We start from the raw sequence: 18,822 nt of genomic DNA on the forward strand, positions 1-18,822 counted from the left end.
CCTGGCAAAACTAAAACAGCTGGTAGTAATGGGTGAAACAAAAGGGCCAAGGCAATCAAAATTGAAAACTTTCTGGAGCCGGTGAGACCAGATCACCGTAACAGACAGCATGTTACTGTGAGGCGTGTAAGTGATTTTCGTGAGTCAAGGTTGCTGCCAGATACTGGCTGAACTTCACTAGGGTCATCCAGGGGCTTGTGAGATGAAGATGCTAGCAAGAAGATATGTCTGGCGGCCAGGATTGGATGCAGACAAAGCTGCATAGGTGGGATAGCTTTCAAAGTGTCAACAAGGACAAAAATTACTTCCAGCAGCTCCCCCGCAATAGAGGGAAGGGCTGGGTAAACCCTAGACTCGGTCACATGTTGACTAAGCAGGTCCTTTCATGGGCTCAAATTTCTTAGTTATTGTGGATGCCCATTCAAAGTGGCTGAATGTGAATAGAGTTCATTCATCAAACACAGGACAATGCTAAAAAAGCTGTGAACACGGGCTCCCAGAAGTGTTGGTCGCAGACCATGGGCCATCATTTACCAGCGGGGAATTCCTAAAGTCGAATGGCTTTTGACATGTTCAGACAGCTCCATATCATCCATTGTCCAATGGTCTGTTGGAAACAGCAGTCCAAACTTTGAAGACAGGCTTAAACAAACAGCCTACAGCTTTACTCAATACCAAACTGTCCTGGGTCTTGTTTGATTATGAGACCACCACTCACGCAACTACAGGGACAGTTCCAACAGAGTTGTCAATGGAGTAAAGACTCTGCACCAGGTTAAATCTGATGTTCCCAGACCTGGGGGGTGAAGGTGAAATGGCACCAGGAACGCCAATGTCAGACAGAAGACTCCGCTAAGCAAGAGAGACAGTTTACTTCAGAGGACAAAGTTTGCTGCCAAAACCATAGAAATGTCCCTGCATGTGTAAGAGGCAGGATTGACGTGAGGTCAGGTCCCATGCTGTACAAAGTTCGGGTAGGTGAGGCAGTCCTGAACAAGCACATGGACCACATGAAAGCTGCAAACTCACAAACAGGGCACGTGTAAAACATACCCAATCCCTCAGAACAGCTGGAAAGCCTGTCAGAACGTGTGGGTTCTCCCCCTCCATCTAGTGTCAAAGAAACCTCAGGGTCTGAGATGGACATGACGGATGACACAACCTCAATGGCTTTACCACCTGAAAAAAGGATGAATTTCTTACGAGACTCCCCAGGTGATACATCCCGCTTGTATTTGAGCCTGAGTTGGAGGAACCCGACCCACTGTGAAAACACCCCAGGAGAGGCTACAAGAAAGAGCACAGGGCCTATGTCTCTGGATTTACAGGGGGAGGGATGTAGTGATTGTAATGAGGCCAGCCAGGAGAACATCATAGAATATGAGTTCCCTGATTGGGGCTGTTAACCTGGTTCAATCAGGGAGTCCGGGATGACAGATATAAACAGGAATGTCAGATGTCCGCTTGGGAATCCTGCAGCCCAATGGTATCAATGTGGATTTCACAAGTTTCAAAATCTCCCCTCCCCCTACCGCATCCCAAAACCAGTCCAGCTCATCCCTGCCTTCCTAACCTGTTCTTCCTCCCACCTATCCCCTCCTCCCACCTCAAGCCGCACCTCCATCTCCTACCGACCAACCTCATCCCGCCCCCTTGACCTGTCCGTCCTCCCTGGACTGACCTATCCCCTTCCTAACTCCCTACCTACACTCACCTTTACTGGCTCCATCCCTGCCTCTTCGACCTGTTTGTTTCCTCTCCACCTATCCTCTCCTCTATCCCTCTTCTATCCGCCTCCCACTCTCTCCCTATTTATTTCAAAACCCCCTTCCCCTCCCCCTTTTCTGATGAAGGGTCTAGGCCCGAAACGTCAGCCTCTCTGCTCCTATGATGCTGCTTGGCCTGCTGTGTTCATCCAGCCCTGCACCTTGTTGTCTCGGATTCTCCAGCATCTGCAGTTCCTACTATCTCATGTCAGATGTCCTGTTCACTCTGACAGCTGGCTCTGAGGAAGATGGATCACTGTCATGTACTATACACATGTAAAATAAAGGGTGACTTAGTGACAGGATACTGGCCTCTGTGGAATTATTTCAGCCTTCTTCTCAGCCAGCTGAGTTTTCTATTCCAATCACTGTTTACAGATTCAGCATTAAGAAGTCATGGCCATAGGTCTCACTGTTGTCTGTATCAATGTCCTCCGTCTTTTTTTCTCACTTGTAAGTTTCCGTCTATTTAGAGTACGGATGTTCAACAGGGCATGACAAGTTTCCTGTAAGGAATACTGGGAGTATGGCCATCATTTGATCACATGATAGTAATATGTAGGGTATGCAGAGTAGTTTGATCTTAGAGTAGGATAATAAGTCAACACAACATCATGGGCCAAATGGCCTGTACTATGCTGTACTGTTCTATGTTCTACTTATCCAATGAACAGGGCTGAACAATCACAGGCATCATTGACTTAGTAATGAGTGTATGCTAATGCATTCAGTATGCTGCAGAACCTCTATGCTGGTGATCTTGTCCCATCCCCCAAGAGATGTCAAGGATCAGAATGAAATGGAGAAGGTGGAAACTGTTCAGCCTTTTTTCCCAGCATAATACTAGTTGTCCGAGTCTCACTACTGTGAAGGAATGCATTGAGAATACAGGCTTTGCAGTCTCACAGTTTCAAGTTATCCATCGAGTTATGGTTGTTCCAACCTTTTAGCTTGCCAGAAAAATTGCAGCTTTTGCAATGCAGGTGTTGATTTCAACATCAAGTGACAGATTGCTGATGATTGTGGAGCCTCGTTAATGTGAAGCTATTAACAACTGGACTCATTACTTTGGTGATGGGTGGCAGTAAACCAACACCTTTGACCATGACATTTGTCTTTCTAAAGCTGATGGTCAAAGCAAACTCTTCACAGGCTTAAGAAAGTCTCTTTACTGCTGAATGTGTTCCTCAATATGGAATGCTCATGTAGCATCTTGGCAGGATGTGATGAATGGCTTCCAGCAGGGCTCTGTGCTGGGACCTCAACATTTTACAATTTATATCAATGATTTTGATGAACGCAATGAAGACATTGTAACTAAATTTGCAGACAAGGCAAATATAGTTGTGAAGAGGACCTAGGAAGATGCAGATAGATATAAATAGGTAGAGTGAGTGGACAATTATCTGGCAGAAGGAGCATAATGTGGGAAATTATGAAGCTAACATTGACAAGGAGAATAAAAAAGCAGTGTATTACTTAAATAGAGAATGACTGCAGAATTCTGAGGTGCAAAAAGTGTTCTGGTACATGAGTCACAAATAAGTAACATGCAGGCCACATGGGAGGAAGTGGTGGCAAAGTGTTAATGTCACTGGACCAGCTATCCAGAGTCTCACTTTATTTAGGACACATGGCTTCAAATGCTGGCCGTGGTAGCTGGGAGAATTTAATTTCAACAAATAAATGTGCAGTGAAAAGCAAATTTTACTGAGTGATGTTCAAAATGCTGTGAGTTGGTTTCCTTGCAGTGAGATATGGCTGTCTAACAAAGGTTTCCCATAGAAAGTAGACTCAGTGTTTGGCCATCATTCATCTAATGATACCTTATTCATTAGCTTACTTATGAGTGTGATCTTTGTTAGGCAAGGGAATCAAAGGTTATTGGGAGTAAATGAGTATGTGGAATTCAAAACACAAACAGACTAGCTGTTACTTTATTCAATAGCCCCAGCAGCCAGCCGGTCTACTTAGGCCAGTCAACCCATCAATCTGTACCAAGCACTCTAAAGATCATCCCACCCAATCTCCTTATCACACACTTACCAATGCTCATCCTCCTAGCCTGGTGTCCTTGGAAACTATAGACAATTTATCATGGCCAATCCACCCAACCTGCACATCTTTGGACTGTGGGAGGAAACCAGAGCACCCAGCAGAAATGGGGATAATATGCAACACCAGTCACCCGAGCTTGGAATTGAACCTATGTCCTTGGCACTGTGAGGAAGCAGTGCTACCCAGTGAGCCACAATACCACACTGAGTGTGTTTAGTGTGTAGCCAGTGAAGGGTGATGGTACAGAGAAAATGAGTGGCAATGTGGATAGATTTTTAAGGGACTGGGTAATTGAGAATGGAGAATACTTTGGGGATTAGTCAGATGAAATAACATCTATTGGAAATGTACGACATATGTGGGGGCATTGGAATTTTGCAGAAAAAGATCAAACTATTTCTTCCAGTTACTATTTGGTTTTTTCTCACCATGGTAACATATCTGGAAGACACTTTCATCTGTTAAGAGGGAAGTATAAATGTTTTTTTTAAAAGAAAGATTTGCTGTAAATTCAAAAAGTGATTTCAGTTTCACACCATCGGTAAATGACAGCAAGTGAAATCAAAACAAAATATTATGCAAATTTCTGAGGAAATGTCAGTGTCCCGCCCGAGGAGCTTCGGAAACCCATGTGTATGAATCTGAAAAAAAAAATCCCCACTCTGTTATGCAGGTGTATTTAAGGGATACAAACGGTGGAGGGATGAGCATACCTGAACAAGGGGAGTTAACAGCCACTGCCAACATTCACAGGTGAGCCCCACTCTATCCAAGTGTTCATGTTGTGCTGCTATGGTGAGAAATCTCCTTTAACTGTTATGAGGGACAGTACCTTCTGTGTAATTACTTCACAGGAGAAGCAGCTTCAAGTTATAGTTTCGTGCTAAATGTTGTGTGGTACGTTCAATTCATGTGAAATACTGAAATAGAATGTTTCAGTGGAATAAAAGCACAATATACAAGAAATTAGTCATGAAACAAATTAATTGATTTGTTTTAACTAATTTCTAATCAACCTGTTCAGAGATGTGAGTACACACCTCTGGAACAGGTGAGACTCAAACTAGAGTCCTCTTGGCTTAAAGGTAGGGATAGTATCGCCGCACCCTAAGAACTCCAAAAGTAGCAACCGGAAGAACTGCGGATGCTGTAAATTAGAAACAGAAACAGAAGTTGCTGGTAAAGCTTAACGGGTCTGGCAGCATCTGTGAAGAGAAATCAGAGTTAACGTTTCGGGTCCGGTGATCTGAGAAAGTGTTCTGAGATTTCTCTTCACAGATACTGCCAGACCTGCTGAGCTTTTCCAGCAAATTCTGTTTTTGTTTCCAAAGGTAGAATTTTGGTTGTAAAGTGCTTTGAGAGGCCGCAAGTATATAATTCATTATTTCAATACAATGTCTCAGGATTACAACTTGTAACCATACAAATAGAACTCATGTCACTTGGTAAGGTAAATACAATCGATATCATAATTTGAGTTCCCTAATTATAACTATTAGTCCTTTATTGTCAATGCAAGAAATTAATGAATTTTATTATAAATAACTGAATATTCGTACACAGAACTTTTGTTTTAGCTTTCATGGATTAACTAGAAGTCGTAACATTCACCGACACCAAGTAAAAACTCATGCTATAAAGAATGAGTATTCGATTGTGGACGATAGAATGACAAGTGAAGGCTTTAATGAAATACCGGTTGTTAATGTCGTTATAATACTCGAGGCAATTGTGTGTGAACTAAACTTTGAGCTAGCCCACTAGGAGGTTTCTCTAATTTCAAACCGTTTACATCTGAACTGCAGATTCATTCCTGTTAAAGAAAGCTTGTTATTACATCATTACATGAACCTTTTGCCTACTTCTGGATTGTGTTGTAGGTTTCCCATTGTCTCAAATGATGAATGGTCTAAGTGCTCTTTTCTGGCTGACCGTTGTGGTCCTCTGCGAGCCCTTCCTTACACAAGCCAGGAGGTTACACTTCGGACGATGTTCACTGACTGCTAACATAGCCGAAATCCAGCAGGCATTCTCAGACATCAGACGGCCAATTGTAAGTCAAGATTCACTCCACCTTCCCGCTTACACCCTTTTATTATCATCTACCTAAGGGAAACAGTATTAAAACAATTTCTTCCTCCACAGCAAATGGAAGACACAGCTGATGATGTGAGGCTTCTGACCAAATCTGCATTACAAGGGATCCAGGTACTGGCATCACCTATTTCACCAATGATCCTGACGTTCAGGTTATCCTTGTTATCTAGTGTATGTCGTGCTTAATAATGCCACTAATTCAAATAGACACCTTTTCAATCCATTTGTTATAAAGGAGTCGGGGTTATGTATTGTATTATCTGAAACAAAAACAAAAATTGCTTGAAAAACTCAGCAAGTCTGGCAGCATCTGTGGACAGAAAGCAAAGTTGTTTTGGGGTCCATTGACCCTTCTTCAGAATAGAACATATTTGATTAACTGGCCTGTTCTGTGGCATCTATTTAATCCTAAATATTTTGCCAGGATAACCAAGTGGTTGCTTAAGGCAGCAACAACACATAGTTAAATTGGTATCTAAATTACATCCTTGTCTATTGGGTGAGGAGAGCCCGAGGTATGCAGCCTTTCTCTCATTCCCTCACCAACCTGTCCCTGCTCTCATCTCTAGGCAGAGGAGAGCTGCTGTTTTCTGCGCCACATGTTGCAATTCTACGTGGAGACTGTCTTCAAACATCACACTCCATCCAGCTCCCTCATCGAGAGGAGGACCAACACTTTGGCCAACTCCTTCCTCAGCATCAAGCGAGATCTTCGGCAATGTGTAAGTAACAAAATCAGAAGCAATGTCACGTTATTTTAAGTGTTTATTGTGCACATCAGAATTGTTTTTTAAGTTGAAACATCATTCTATTGTGTTCTGAACGGGTCGTTGAATTAAATGCTATGATGACTTTCTTTATTGAACAGCATGCAGAGATGAAGTGTCATTGTGGAGAAGAATCCCGAGCCAAGATGAAGACGATACAAAATACCTTTGAAAATGTATGTTGTTATCTCTTTCATTACATAATGAGAATATTTACTTCCCATAGTGCAGCACTGATTAATGAAATATGTCAAAAGACTGAAAAATTCATGCAAAGCAAACATATTGCAAGTATTACTTTTTAGATAATAAATTAAAATGAGTACAGCACAAGACAAAAATAGGTCCAACTTTGGTGTAAATGATGCTGAATGCTGAAGTTGACTTCCAAGTTTTGAACTTTAAGCAGGACTCAAGATTAATGTTTCACTTGTTCTCCTCTCTGTGTTCACACAAAACACTCCACTTTAGAACAACGGTGAACTGCCAGAACCGATAGGACCAGCTACAAGTCCAGTTAAAATTCTATTGCAGGGTTGACTGTAAGACGGGTATTTAAATGGACAGTGTGAATTGATGTCCAGAACTATCCGATCTTCCACAATAATAAAGAATATCAACAAACAAGTTCTCTCATTTGAGTTGTTGCCATATCCACAGTTTATTTTGCAAATGACTTCATAAATCTCTATTCTTTTTCAGTTGACACTCAGGGCAGCTGCTGTTAAAGCTATTGGTGAAATTGACATTCTCATAGAATGGGTGGAACAAGATCACCAGAACTAAGTATTGCCTCACAACATACAGTGTAAAGAAGACTGAATATCAAGAAACATCTAGATAATGAACAGCTCAGAACAGAATTTACATGTTTAATTGTCAAATTAGGCTTGTTTTAAGTCCTTAAACCACAAACAGTTTTTTGTTGTTTTGCTTTATGTTGAGTTTTGAGAAATTACCAATGGCTTGCGACACAGTAATATGATGCTGGATACTTCCCCTCTAAATAATGAATGCAGTGAGAAAAGTGTGTACTTTCAGTTATGAGAGAAATTTGTATTTGTGGAATTCTTAATGCTGCATATTTGTCAGATGGATAGACATCGATATCTGTTAATTTTTATGAAGACACTTTTCAGTCATATTGCTAAACTAGGTTTAAGATGTTGTGTTTCGTGTCTGTACATGAAAAAGAGCTTGTAAGTACATATTGTACTGTTATTGTTAGCTATGCATATTGAAGTCAATAGATCACGTATAAACAAATTGTTTTCAAATCTTCTTCTATTAGCACTTAGTAAAATAAATGCTATGAATTGTACAAGCTTGCTGTTTTTATGTATGTATGTTGTAGAATGTAAAGACCATCACCCATTAATTTGTGCAGGTCCAACTGCAGGCACAGTACATTAATAAACAGCATGTATCAAAATAAAGATTTGAGTTTTAGCAGTAATGGGTGGTGTGGCGGGAGGGGTGGTCTGGTTGGGTTATAGCTGAGGCTATATATGATGTAATAGATTAATGACTTGGTACAGTTAAAAGTCATTATGATACAGTCATTACAGTACAGCATAAAATGTATAAGTCTAAATGTAATGGAACAGTACTGAAATAATCTCCACCAGCAAGAAAAGATAAGATTTCACAGTCCCGAGAGGAGATAAATTCTGTTGTCTCACAACTAACAATTTGCAGTAAGTTCAGAGAAAGGGGTATTAGCATATTGTTCGAAGAGTGTAGACCAGTTAGAAATAAAGTATAAAAGTCAAATGCAACATACCTTTGTTATTTCTGATCAAGTCTTGACCTGACAGGTGATGCTCCTGCCCCTAATTGTTAGAATAATAAGAATCATTGTTTGATTGTAATCACATACATGTTCAATAAATCCTAGAAATGGATCTATGCCTGGACTCTTGCTATTTTTAGTACTGAACTGGGAGAATGATATGTATCAGTGTGGTTTGAAAGACATAATTTCTGAGTTGAAGAAAACAACAAGGTTTTTAAATGTTTGGATCAATCTGAACAAATAGTTGGTAAAGGAAATGAACCCAGTGGCAATGATCAAGAATTCTAGTTTCAGTATTCCCAATACGCTGAGTTCATGTGCTTGAGAGGCTGAGGAGGGCGTGAGATGTACAAAGTTCTGAAGTGAATAGATAGAATCTTTAGGGAGAAACCTTTCCCCTTACTGGAGATGTCATTAACTGGCAGCATAGTATTAAGGTAAAGAGTAGGAGGTTTACAAGTGATTTAGGGTGAAGCATTTTCAGCCAGACGGTTGTAGGTAATTAAGGCTCACTGCCTAGAAAAATGATAGAGACTGAAAACCTGGAGACATTTAACAACAACTTAGATGAAAACTTGAAAGACCACAGCATACAAGGCATGGAAAATGGTATTAGAACAGATGGAGATTCAATAGGTAAAAAAAACCTGGTCAACATCTAGAGATTGACAAACCTCAAAGATTTACAATTCAAAAAATTGTATTTCCTGGATTAGGTCATAGCTAAAAGCGTGAGAATCATAAAATGCAACTTGTTTTACTGAAGATCTGGAGAAAGTTTGCCTGCGGCTATTCTAGTCAAGGATCTAAGTTTTAGAGTCATACAGCATCGAAGACTCCCTTCAGCCCATCAATCCTACACCAACCTATTTACACTTATCCCATTTTCCAGCATTGGCCCCAAATGCATGAATATTATGATATTTCAAGTGCTTGTCCAGGTATTTGTTAAAAGTTATGAGTTTTCCTACCTCTACTACCTTCCAGGCAATGCATCCCAGATTCTCCTCACTGCCTGGGTGAAAAAAAAACCTTTGCTCAAATCTGCTATGAACCTCCTGCCTATTCCTTTAAAATGATGGTCTTGTTGTTATTGACCCTTCAACTAAGGGGAACAGCTTTTTCCTATCCACCTACTCCATGGACCTCAAAATCTTATACATCTCAATCAGGTCTCCCCTCAGCCTTCTCTGCTCCAAAGAAAACAATCCAAACCGAACCAGACTCTCTTCACAGCTAAAGTGCTCCATCCCAGGTAACATCCTGATGAAGAGAGATAGTAGGAACTGCCGATGCTGGAGAATCTGAGATAACAAGGTGTAGAGCTGGATGAACACAGCAGGCCAAGCAGCATCAGAGGAGCAGGAAAGCTGACGTTTCAGGTTGTTTTCGGTTCGCAACAAACAACTACACCTCTCAGTCGCAAACCATTTCAACTCCCCCTCCCACTCCTTGGATGATATGTCCATCCTGGGCCTCCTGCAGTGCCACAATGATGCCACCCGAAAGCTGCAGGAACAGCATCTCATATTTCACTGGGAACCCTGCAGCCCAATGGTATCAATGTGGACTTCACAAGCTTCAAAATCTCCCTTCCCCTGACTGCATCCCAAAACCAGCCCAGCTCGTCCCCGCCTCCCTAACCATTCCTTCCACCTCAAGCCCCACCCCCATCTCCTACCCACTAACCTCATCCCGCCTCCTTGACCTGTCCGTCCTCCCTGGACCGACCTATCCCCTCCCTAACTCCCCACTTACATTCACCTTTACTGGCTCCAACCCCGCCTCTTTGACCTGTCTGTCTCCTCTCCACCTATCTTCTCCTTTATCCATCTTCTATCCGCCTCCCCCTCTCTCCCTATTTATTTCAGAATCCCCTTCTCCTCCCCCATTTCTGAAGAAGGGTCTCGACCCAAAACGTCAGACTTCCTGCTCCTCTGATGCTGCTTGGCCTGCTGTGTTCATCCAGCTCTACACCTTGTTATCTAACATCCTGATGAATCTCCTCTGCATCCCCTCCAGTGTGATTGCTTCCTCCTTATAGTGAGGTGATCAAAACTACACACAATACTCTAGTTGTGGCCTAACCAAAGTTTTGTACAGCTCCAACATCATTTCTCTGCTCTTAAAATCTATGCCACAACTAATAGAGACTAGTGTCCTGTATGCCCCAACCTTTTCCTCTGCCTTCAGGGACCTGTGAACAGCACTCCAAGAGCCTTCTGTTCCTCTGAGTTCTTAATGCCCTGCAGTTTCTCAGAATTAAGGAAAACTTCAAAATTAAGAGGTACTTAACTTGCATTTCTACCTGAAACTGGGTCTTGTGTTTCACATTGCCAGATGGATAGAACTTAGTGAGAGCTTTATTTTGAGTTGTCTTTGTGAAATTAATTCAGGCTCAGCCAGCAGGTATGATTGAATAGTTGTTTGGAAAAGCAGCTTAGAGACTATGAAAGCTTTGAGTCTTATGTAGTTTATAGTTCCTTGGAAGTTGAAGAATAAACCCAGGCCCACACTTTAAAAGGAGTACATACTAGATCCATTGTCCAGGATACAACCTGGTACCAGGGGCTGGGACAAAATTGAAAAATTGAAAAAGGGGAAAATGACTAGAAGATTTGTTTAGCTGGAAACTGAAGGAATAAATCTACCATAATCCTCAATAAGAGAGAGTTAACCTTGATCTGGTTGGAGTTCAGGAAATAACCAGTTTGCATGTCATTTGAAACTGTAGCCATGTGTTATTGGAAACCAAGGTATTTTCTACATTTTAAACCATTGAGCAGGAATTCCAGGGAGGCCCTTTTTGGAGTTGTGGAATACAGTGCTGTGAAGTTCATAAGGAAACTGAAGCATCACTTAGCCAAAAGATAATGGAAGGACCCCATCAATTCTTGTACTTTGGTGGATAGCTGGAATGTAAGAGAGAAATCAGTATGAATTCTGGAATGCTGTGCTTTATCTTTTGAATTGGTCCTAGGATAAGCGAATGAACCTTCAAGCTTTTTGCAAGGGAATGCTTAGGAAGGAATTTTAAAAAGTAGAATGGATTTTTTGAAAAAAATATTTATGGTAGGAGATTTCAATTTGTCCAATAGTAACTGGGATAGACAAAGAGCTAAAGGCATAGAGTGGGTGGAATTATTAAAATGTGTCCACGGGAATTTTTTAAACCAGCATGTAGGAAATTCAACAAGAGACAGGATGTCCTGGAGCTAGTTTTAGGGAACAAAGTTGGACAAGAGGTAAATGTGGCAGAGGGGGAGCATTTCATTGATAGTAACCGTAATTAAGTAAGATGTAAGGTTAATTATGGATAAGGACAAAGTTGGACTGGAAATAAAGGTTCTGAATTGGAGAAGGTTAATTTTAATAAGATAAAACAGGATCAGGCCAAAGTGGACCGGGAACAGCTACTTTCAGGAAAATCCACAATAGAGTAGTGGGAGATATTCAAAACGATAATAGTCGGAGTGCAGGGCCAACATATTCTCAAAAAGGTGGATCAGTAAGTCCTGAGAACCCTGAATGTTAAGGATTGTACAGGTTGGATATAAAATAAGAAAGGAGGTTTATGATAGATGCCGAAGGCTCGAAACAAAAACAATGGGTGCCGTAGAGGAGTATAGAGAGTGCAGGCGGTTGTTTAAAAAAATTAAGACAGTGAAGAGCAGACATGAGAAGATGTAGGGGCAAAGGAATAACACGGGAAAGAGTAGGGTCAATTAGCGACCAAAGTGGTAATCTGTGTTTGGAGCTGGAAGCCATAGTTGAGGAATTTAAATGAATACTTTGCACCTGTTTTCACTGTAGAGAAGGACAATGTAGGTATAGAAATCAGGTTTGGAGACTGTGATTTACTTAAATGAGTTAGCATAGACAGAGTGGAAGTACTAATGGTTTCAGCAGGTTTGAACTTGCATAAATTCCAGAGGCCAGAAGGGATATATCCCAGGCTGCAGTAAGAGGTAAGTGACAAGATTGCAAGGGCTCTGATTTTAATTGTCAAGTTCTCTTTGGCCACAAGTTGGGTGCCAGAGAACTGCAAGAAAGATAAATGAGGTGCTATTATCCAAGAAGAGTAGTAGGGATAAACTAGGAAGCCAATAGACCAGTTAGTGTAACATCTGTAGTAGAGAAATTATTGGAAAAATTCTGAGGGACAGAATTAATCTTCACTTGGAGGGACAAAGATTAATAAGGATGGCTTTGTTGGGGGGAGATCATGTCTAATAAATTTGATTGACTTTTTAAGGATGTGTCTGGGTGTGTAGCTGAGAGTAATGCAATTGATTTGGCTTACCTGGACTTGAGAAAGATTTTGACAAGGTCTTGTATGGCAGACTGATTAAGAAGCTAAGAGCCTATGGGATCCATGGAAATTTGAAAAAATTGAATCCAAAATTGGCTTTGTGGCAGGACGTAGAGGGTGATGGTTGTGGGTGGACCACAGGGTTCGGTGCTGGGTCCCTTGCTGTGGTAGTAGTGGTGATAGTGTGGTAAATAGCGAGGAGGAAAATCTTAGACTACAGACAATCTAGATGGGCTGGTCAGATGGGCTGAACAGAGGCAAATCCTGGAAAGTGTGGTGTGATGTATTTTGCGAAGACTAACAAGGGAAAGGAGTGCACATTCATGGTAGAACCCTAGGAAATATAGAGGATCAGAGGGACATTGGTGTATACGTCCATAGATGATTGAAGGTTGCAAGAGGCGTTGATAAAATGGTGAAGAAGGCATATGGGATGATGTCTTTATTAGTCAAGGCATTGAATGTAAGAGCTATGAAACTATGATGGAGTTGTATATAATGTTCGTTGGACCACAGCTGGAGTACTGTGTGCAGTTCTGATCTCTACATTATATGAAGGATCTGATAGCATAGTAGAATATGCAGAAGAGATTCTCCAGAATGTTGCCTGGGCTGGAGCAATTCAGCAATGAGGCGATCCTAGATAGGCTTGGGTGTATTCCTTAGAACAGAGAAGGCTGAGGGGCATCTGATTAAGGAGTACAAAATTCTAAGGGCATTGACAGGGTAGAGAGGAGGAAACCTTTCCCCTTTCTAGAGGGGTCAACAACAAGGAAGCACAGTTTTAAGGTAAGGAGCAGGATATTCAGTGGGGATTTGAGGAAAAGTTTTTTTTCATACAGACAGTTGTGGTTATCTGGAACTCATTGCTTGAAAGGGTGATAGAGGCAGAAACTCTTAAGACATTTGTGAAGTTTTTTTGATGAGCACTTAAAATGCCTTGGCATGTGCAACTATTGGTCAAGTCCTGGAAAATGAGATTCAAATGGATGGATGCTACTCCTCACCTCTGACCTACTCTTGAAGAATTTGTATGTATCTAGACTTTATTTTTATATGGCTAATCCACTCGAGTTTCTGATCAATGTTGAGAGTGGGGGATTCAATGAAGGTGATGCCTTTGAACATCAAGGGATGACGTTTAGATTCTCTCTTGTTGTAGATGATCATTGCCTGGCATTTGTATGATGCAATGTTACTTGCCACCTGTCATCCAAACCTAGATACTGCTCACTTTGCTTACTTTGTTTATTTTTTTTGATATAGAATGCAATATGTTTTTATTGGAAAGAAAGGTAGAATCTTGTTTTTCTTAAACATGTCTTTTTTTTATTATAAACTATTTGTACATGTTCAACAGATTTTATGTGAATACAAAATATTTTGGTCACCCATTCCAAGGATGCAAGATGAAATGTAGAACATAAAACATAGAACAGTACAGCACAGTACAGGCCCTTTGGCACACAATGTTGTGCTGACCTATTATCCTACTCTAAGTTCAAACTACCCTGCATGCCCTACATTTTACTACCATCCATGTGCCTACCCAAGAGTCGCTTAAATGCCTCTAATGTATCTGACTCCACCACCACCTCCGGCAGCGCATTCCACACGCCCACCACTCCGTGTAAAGAGATATGGAACATTAAATGCATAGTAAATATACAGTATGTGGTAATAGTTGTATCACTCATTTGCTTATTATCATCAAACAATTTTGTCAATTAAGTAGGATTTGGTAAAAATAAAATACATTCATTGAATGAAAATGTTGTACTTAAAATTGTAAGTTACATCAGGCAAAAACATGTCAACATTTTTGTTCCCTTTTCCCATAAACAACACAAAATTTTAAGTCTAGTAAAAATACTGTTTTAATCTATCAATATTGACTTCATGTTTCCCTTGAGTTACTATAACAAATATAACAATTTATAATATACAAAATAACAATAATTTTGTTTAGTCAGACTAGCACCATCTAACATTCTTTGTTTTCACTTTGTTCTCTTTAGTGGCACTTTATTTTTAGCTGGTTGGCCCTTGTTCAAATTTCTTCTTTAAAAGTTAACTGTCCCTAAAGGAATTTGTAATGGTGGTCGGGGGCTGAGAAATGGCCTAGAGATTGGAAAGAATGGAAATAGAGGCGCATTGATGCATGATCAAGCTTAGGGTGGGTGGGATGCTGAAGAGAAGTCAGAACATGACCTTCACCATTTTGGTTTGGGGTTATTTTTCATCATCGAGTCTGAATTGAGAGTTAACTTCTTAAGAACATTTATTTGGGTCCTGCTTATCCTCTGTAAGCCAAGAGTCCCTTTACAACAGGCCTTGATTCCTATTTATCAATTCTAAATCAGGCACTGAAATGTTGAATGGGTATATACACAGAGAAGGGTGCCATGTCTATCAATAATTAAATTTATCTTCTTTTAGGAAATCACTGGTTACTTTATTTGGACAGCTAGAATCCTGCTTTTGAATTTATGAAGAGTTTTAGTTTATGGAATTGAATGAGCTGAGCAGTTTATTTTTGATAAGTGACTTCTTGTGAACATGTGAATGTTTTGAATGTGTTTGGTTCCAGCACTGTCATTGTGGCTTTAATAGGAGGAGCAGTAGAAGCCGCAGAAAGGTGGTACACTGAAAAAACAGAGAAAGCCTTGCCTCACACAAACGTACAGACTCAGAATCTCTTCAGAGAATCGTAAGAATGATTACAGCACAGAAGAAGGCCTGCAACCGGTTGTATCAGCATTGGAGCACTTCCTACAAAAGCAGCTTCCCACTGCCACATCACTGCTTTTTCCAGTGTCCTTGTAAATTTCTTACTTTTCAAATCATGATCTAATTCCCCTTTGAAAGCCGTGATTGAATCTGCCTCCACCAGTCTGCATTCTAATGCATTCCAGATCTTACCCACTCACAGAGTGAAAAAGGTTTTCCTCATGGTTGGTGTCTTTTCCCCAGGATGGAGATTTCAAAACTTGGGGGCATATTTTTAAGGTGAAAGAAGAGAGATTTTATAAAGACATGAGGGACAAACTTTTTACACAGGAGAATGGTTCATGTGTGGAATGAACTTCCTGAGAAAGTGGTGGATGTGGACATAATGTTTAAAAAATGCTTAGATAAGGACATGAATAGGAAAGGTTTGGAGGGATAAGGGCCAGGAGCAGGCAGGTGGGACTGATTTAGTTTGGGATTATGTTCAGCATGGACTGGTTGGATTAAAGGGCCTGTTTCCGTGCTGTATGACTCTACAACTCTACAACTTCAATTATGTAGATAGATCACAGAAGTTGGAACTGCTGTTTTGAAAAGGGAAGGTTGAGAGGAGATTTGACATTCAAAATCATGAGGGATCTGGACAGTCTAGGTAGAGAGAAACTGTTCCCACTGGCGTATCGATCAAGAAGCAGACTGCATCCATCACTTCCTCCGGCAGTTCATTCCACACACAAACCACTCCTTGTGTAAAGAAGTTGCCCTTCGTGTCGTTTTTAAATCTTTCTCCTCTCACCTTAAAAATATGCCTCCTAGTTTTCAACTCCCCGCCTTAGGGAAAAGACCTTTGCTATTCACTTTATCTATGCCCCACATGAATATATAAACCTCTATAAGGTCACCCCTCAACCTCCTGTGCTCCAGAAAAAAAAGTCCCAGCCTATCCAGCCTGGTTTTACAACTCAATCTGTCCATTCTTGGCAACATCCTGGTAAATCTGTTCTGAACCTTCTCCAGTTTAATACTATCCTTTGTTATGGTGGCTGTGCCAATAATCTGCTCAAAGTCATTCAAATGTCCCAGTTTGCAGCTTTTCCTTCTTCATATGAACCATGTCAGAGATTTCTGCCAGCTTTTCCCCATTGTACAATGATTTGTGTCTTCACTTCCTTTCACCTCCCCTTTACTTCACCCTCCATAAGTGTTTACTGGAATTACTGGAAAGCAAAAATTTAAAGTAGCAGAATCCATTCTGATGTCATTAAGCTTAAGGAAGAAGAATTTGATCAAATACAGGTAACTGCTGTATTATCTCTTTATTTTCTGCAGCAGATTTATTGGATTATGAGATGATAGGTGATAGAGTTTTTAGAATGTCTAATATTTTGCCAGAAGCTATGGAAAGGAATTTATTCCTCAGCATTCCAATCACTTCTGATGTAGTTTCATTATTGCTACATAGTAATTTAATCTACTGGGATTTGCTGTGTTTTTACTATGTAATTTCCAGTGTAACATCTCCTAATAATGGGTGTTCCTTGTTTTCTGGAACAGAGGTGTGGTACTTCCTCTTTTTCTTTTTACAGTCAAACTCATTTGTTATTGACTTTGGTACTGTCACTTTCAGGTTCAGGCTGTCTTTGAGGCAATGTTTGGATTGTTTCTTCACATTTCTGAGGTCAGCCCGTTGCGCTAATATTTCAGAGGCTTTTTATAAATGTATACATTCGAGGGATGTGGGTATCATTACCTGGGTCAGCATTTATTGCCAGTCCCTTTCTGTCCTTGAGAAAGTCAGAAACCACCTTCATCAAACACCTGAGTACAGGTATTCAACCAGATCAAAGTCTTGCCACTCAATGAAGTTGAAGACCTTTCAACCTTTTTCTGATATGTTATCAGACACCTCCCTAAATCATGCAGAACTAAAGTCATGCTAACCTGAATGAAGAGAGATTGCCAATTTCCAGCAAAAAAGCTCAATGCTTGGACTACAACATTCCTCAAAATAACATCAAAATTATAAGGAATAAATGTGATGAAGTTGGAAAACAGAAATATTTGAAGGATATCTAGTTGAAATTTTCCAAATTATGATTTGATCTAGATACTGGAGAGAGATGAATATTTGTTTACCAAAATGACTACTCTCATCCCAAGCTTTCATACATTCTTAGACAGCAAAATTAATAAGACTGCATGTCAGCAAAGCTTTATACATATCATTTTATACAGCAGTGTTCAGGATCATTTCTAACCCTATTGATGGATTTAACTTCCCATCAATTGACCAACAATCATGAACGTCCTATCAATACTGAACCTGCTTTCAATATATAAATAATTGTCCAGCTTCTCAGCATCATCTTATATATTAGCTTCCAGTTTTGGAGCCTTTAATGGATATAGGGCAGAATTTTCAATTGTCTCTCACTCAGAAAACTATAAGTAATGATACTGGTGATTGTCAAGCTAAAAAATACTTACTCTTATGCAGTTATAGAGTCATAGAGTCATACAGCATTGAAACAGACCCTTCGGTCCAACCAGTCCATGCAGAACATAATCCCAAACTAAACTAGCCCCAGCTGCCTACACCTGGCCCATATCCCTTCACATCTTTCTTCTTCATGTAATTATCCAAATTTCATTTAAACATTGTAATTGTGAACAACTTTTGCAATGTAAAAGAAATCCCTTTAAAACACGTATAGTCACTTTTAACTTCCGAATTTAGAAGACAAACACTCAGCTGTTCACTATAGTTGCTGAAAGTCGCCTGTTTTGAATATGCCTCTAGAAGAATATTCTATCTGAGGCATTAATGTTTATGTTAGGTCATGTAACATACAAAACAAAGGGGTGAGATTGGGATATTAAAGAAGCCAATAGATACTTATTACAACTATTAAACAAATATTACATTCACCAAAAAATAAAAGGACTATTCTTCAGAGTTCCAAAAAAGGATTATATTGGACTCAAATGCAGATGTTGCCAGACCTGCTGAGTTTGTTCAACATTCACTATTTTTAACTCAAATCTTCTTGGATACTTCTTTAATACTGTCAGGCGATTCCTGCGTAATGATCTTTTTGCAACTCTTGTAGTTGTTCATCTTCAGCGATTGCAAACTGCAACTTTTCGCAATGGCTCTGGCCAAATAACAACATATTAACTTTGAGAATGTTTGCGCTTTCATGGTCTGGACCATCAATGTGTAGATCAAGATGACTGACTCAGCCTTTGTGCAGGTTGGATGATCTGCTCAGCATGTCAGACATAATCATCCCAGTA

General features: G+C 40.2%; 2 protein-coding genes across 2 annotated transcripts in view; both read left to right on the top strand.

The window, feature by feature from the left end:
* Positions 1 to 5,724: 5,724 nt before the first annotated feature.
* LOC109918206 (interleukin-20-like) lies at positions 5,725 to 7,474 on the top strand. The gene is made up of 5 exons (XM_020518106.2): positions 5,725 to 5,877; positions 5,970 to 6,032; positions 6,491 to 6,643; positions 6,790 to 6,864; positions 7,391 to 7,474. The coding sequence occupies exons 1-5, from the start codon at positions 5,725 to 5,727 to the stop codon at positions 7,472 to 7,474; spliced, it is 528 nt and encodes a 175-aa protein (XP_020373695.2).
* A 1,533-nt stretch (positions 7,475 to 9,007) lies between these two features.
* The window catches only part of LOC109913999 (methylosome protein 50), an 80,322-nt gene continuing 70,507 nt past the window's right edge, over positions 9,008 to 18,822 (top strand). The window contains exon 1 of the mRNA XM_048611826.1: positions 9,008 to 9,119. Coding sequence (XP_048467783.1) covers positions 9,008 to 9,119 — 112 coding nt within the window. The remainder of the gene's footprint in view (positions 9,120 to 18,822) is intronic.

Source organism: Rhincodon typus, chromosome 25, assembly GCF_021869965.1.
Source record: "Rhincodon typus isolate 14 chromosome 25, sRhiTyp1.1, whole genome shotgun sequence".
NCBI classification, from domain to species: Eukaryota; Metazoa; Chordata; class Chondrichthyes; order Orectolobiformes; family Rhincodontidae; genus Rhincodon; species Rhincodon typus.

What these genes read in the sequence shown, in the direction of transcription:
- LOC109918206 (XM_020518106.2), top strand. Translation starts at nt 5,725, where the DNA reads ATGAATGGTCTAAGTGCTCTTTTCTGGCTGACCGTTGTGGTCCTCTGC. An exon ending in AGCGAGATCTTCGGCAATGT is followed by an intron (nt 6,644 to 6,789) that starts GTAAGTAACAAA and finishes TTTATTGAACAG; the next exon opens with CATGCAGAGATGAAGTGTCA. An exon ending in TACAAAATACCTTTGAAAAT is followed by an intron (nt 6,865 to 7,390) that starts GTATGTTGTTAT and finishes ATTCTTTTTCAG; the next exon opens with TTGACACTCAGGGCAGCTGC.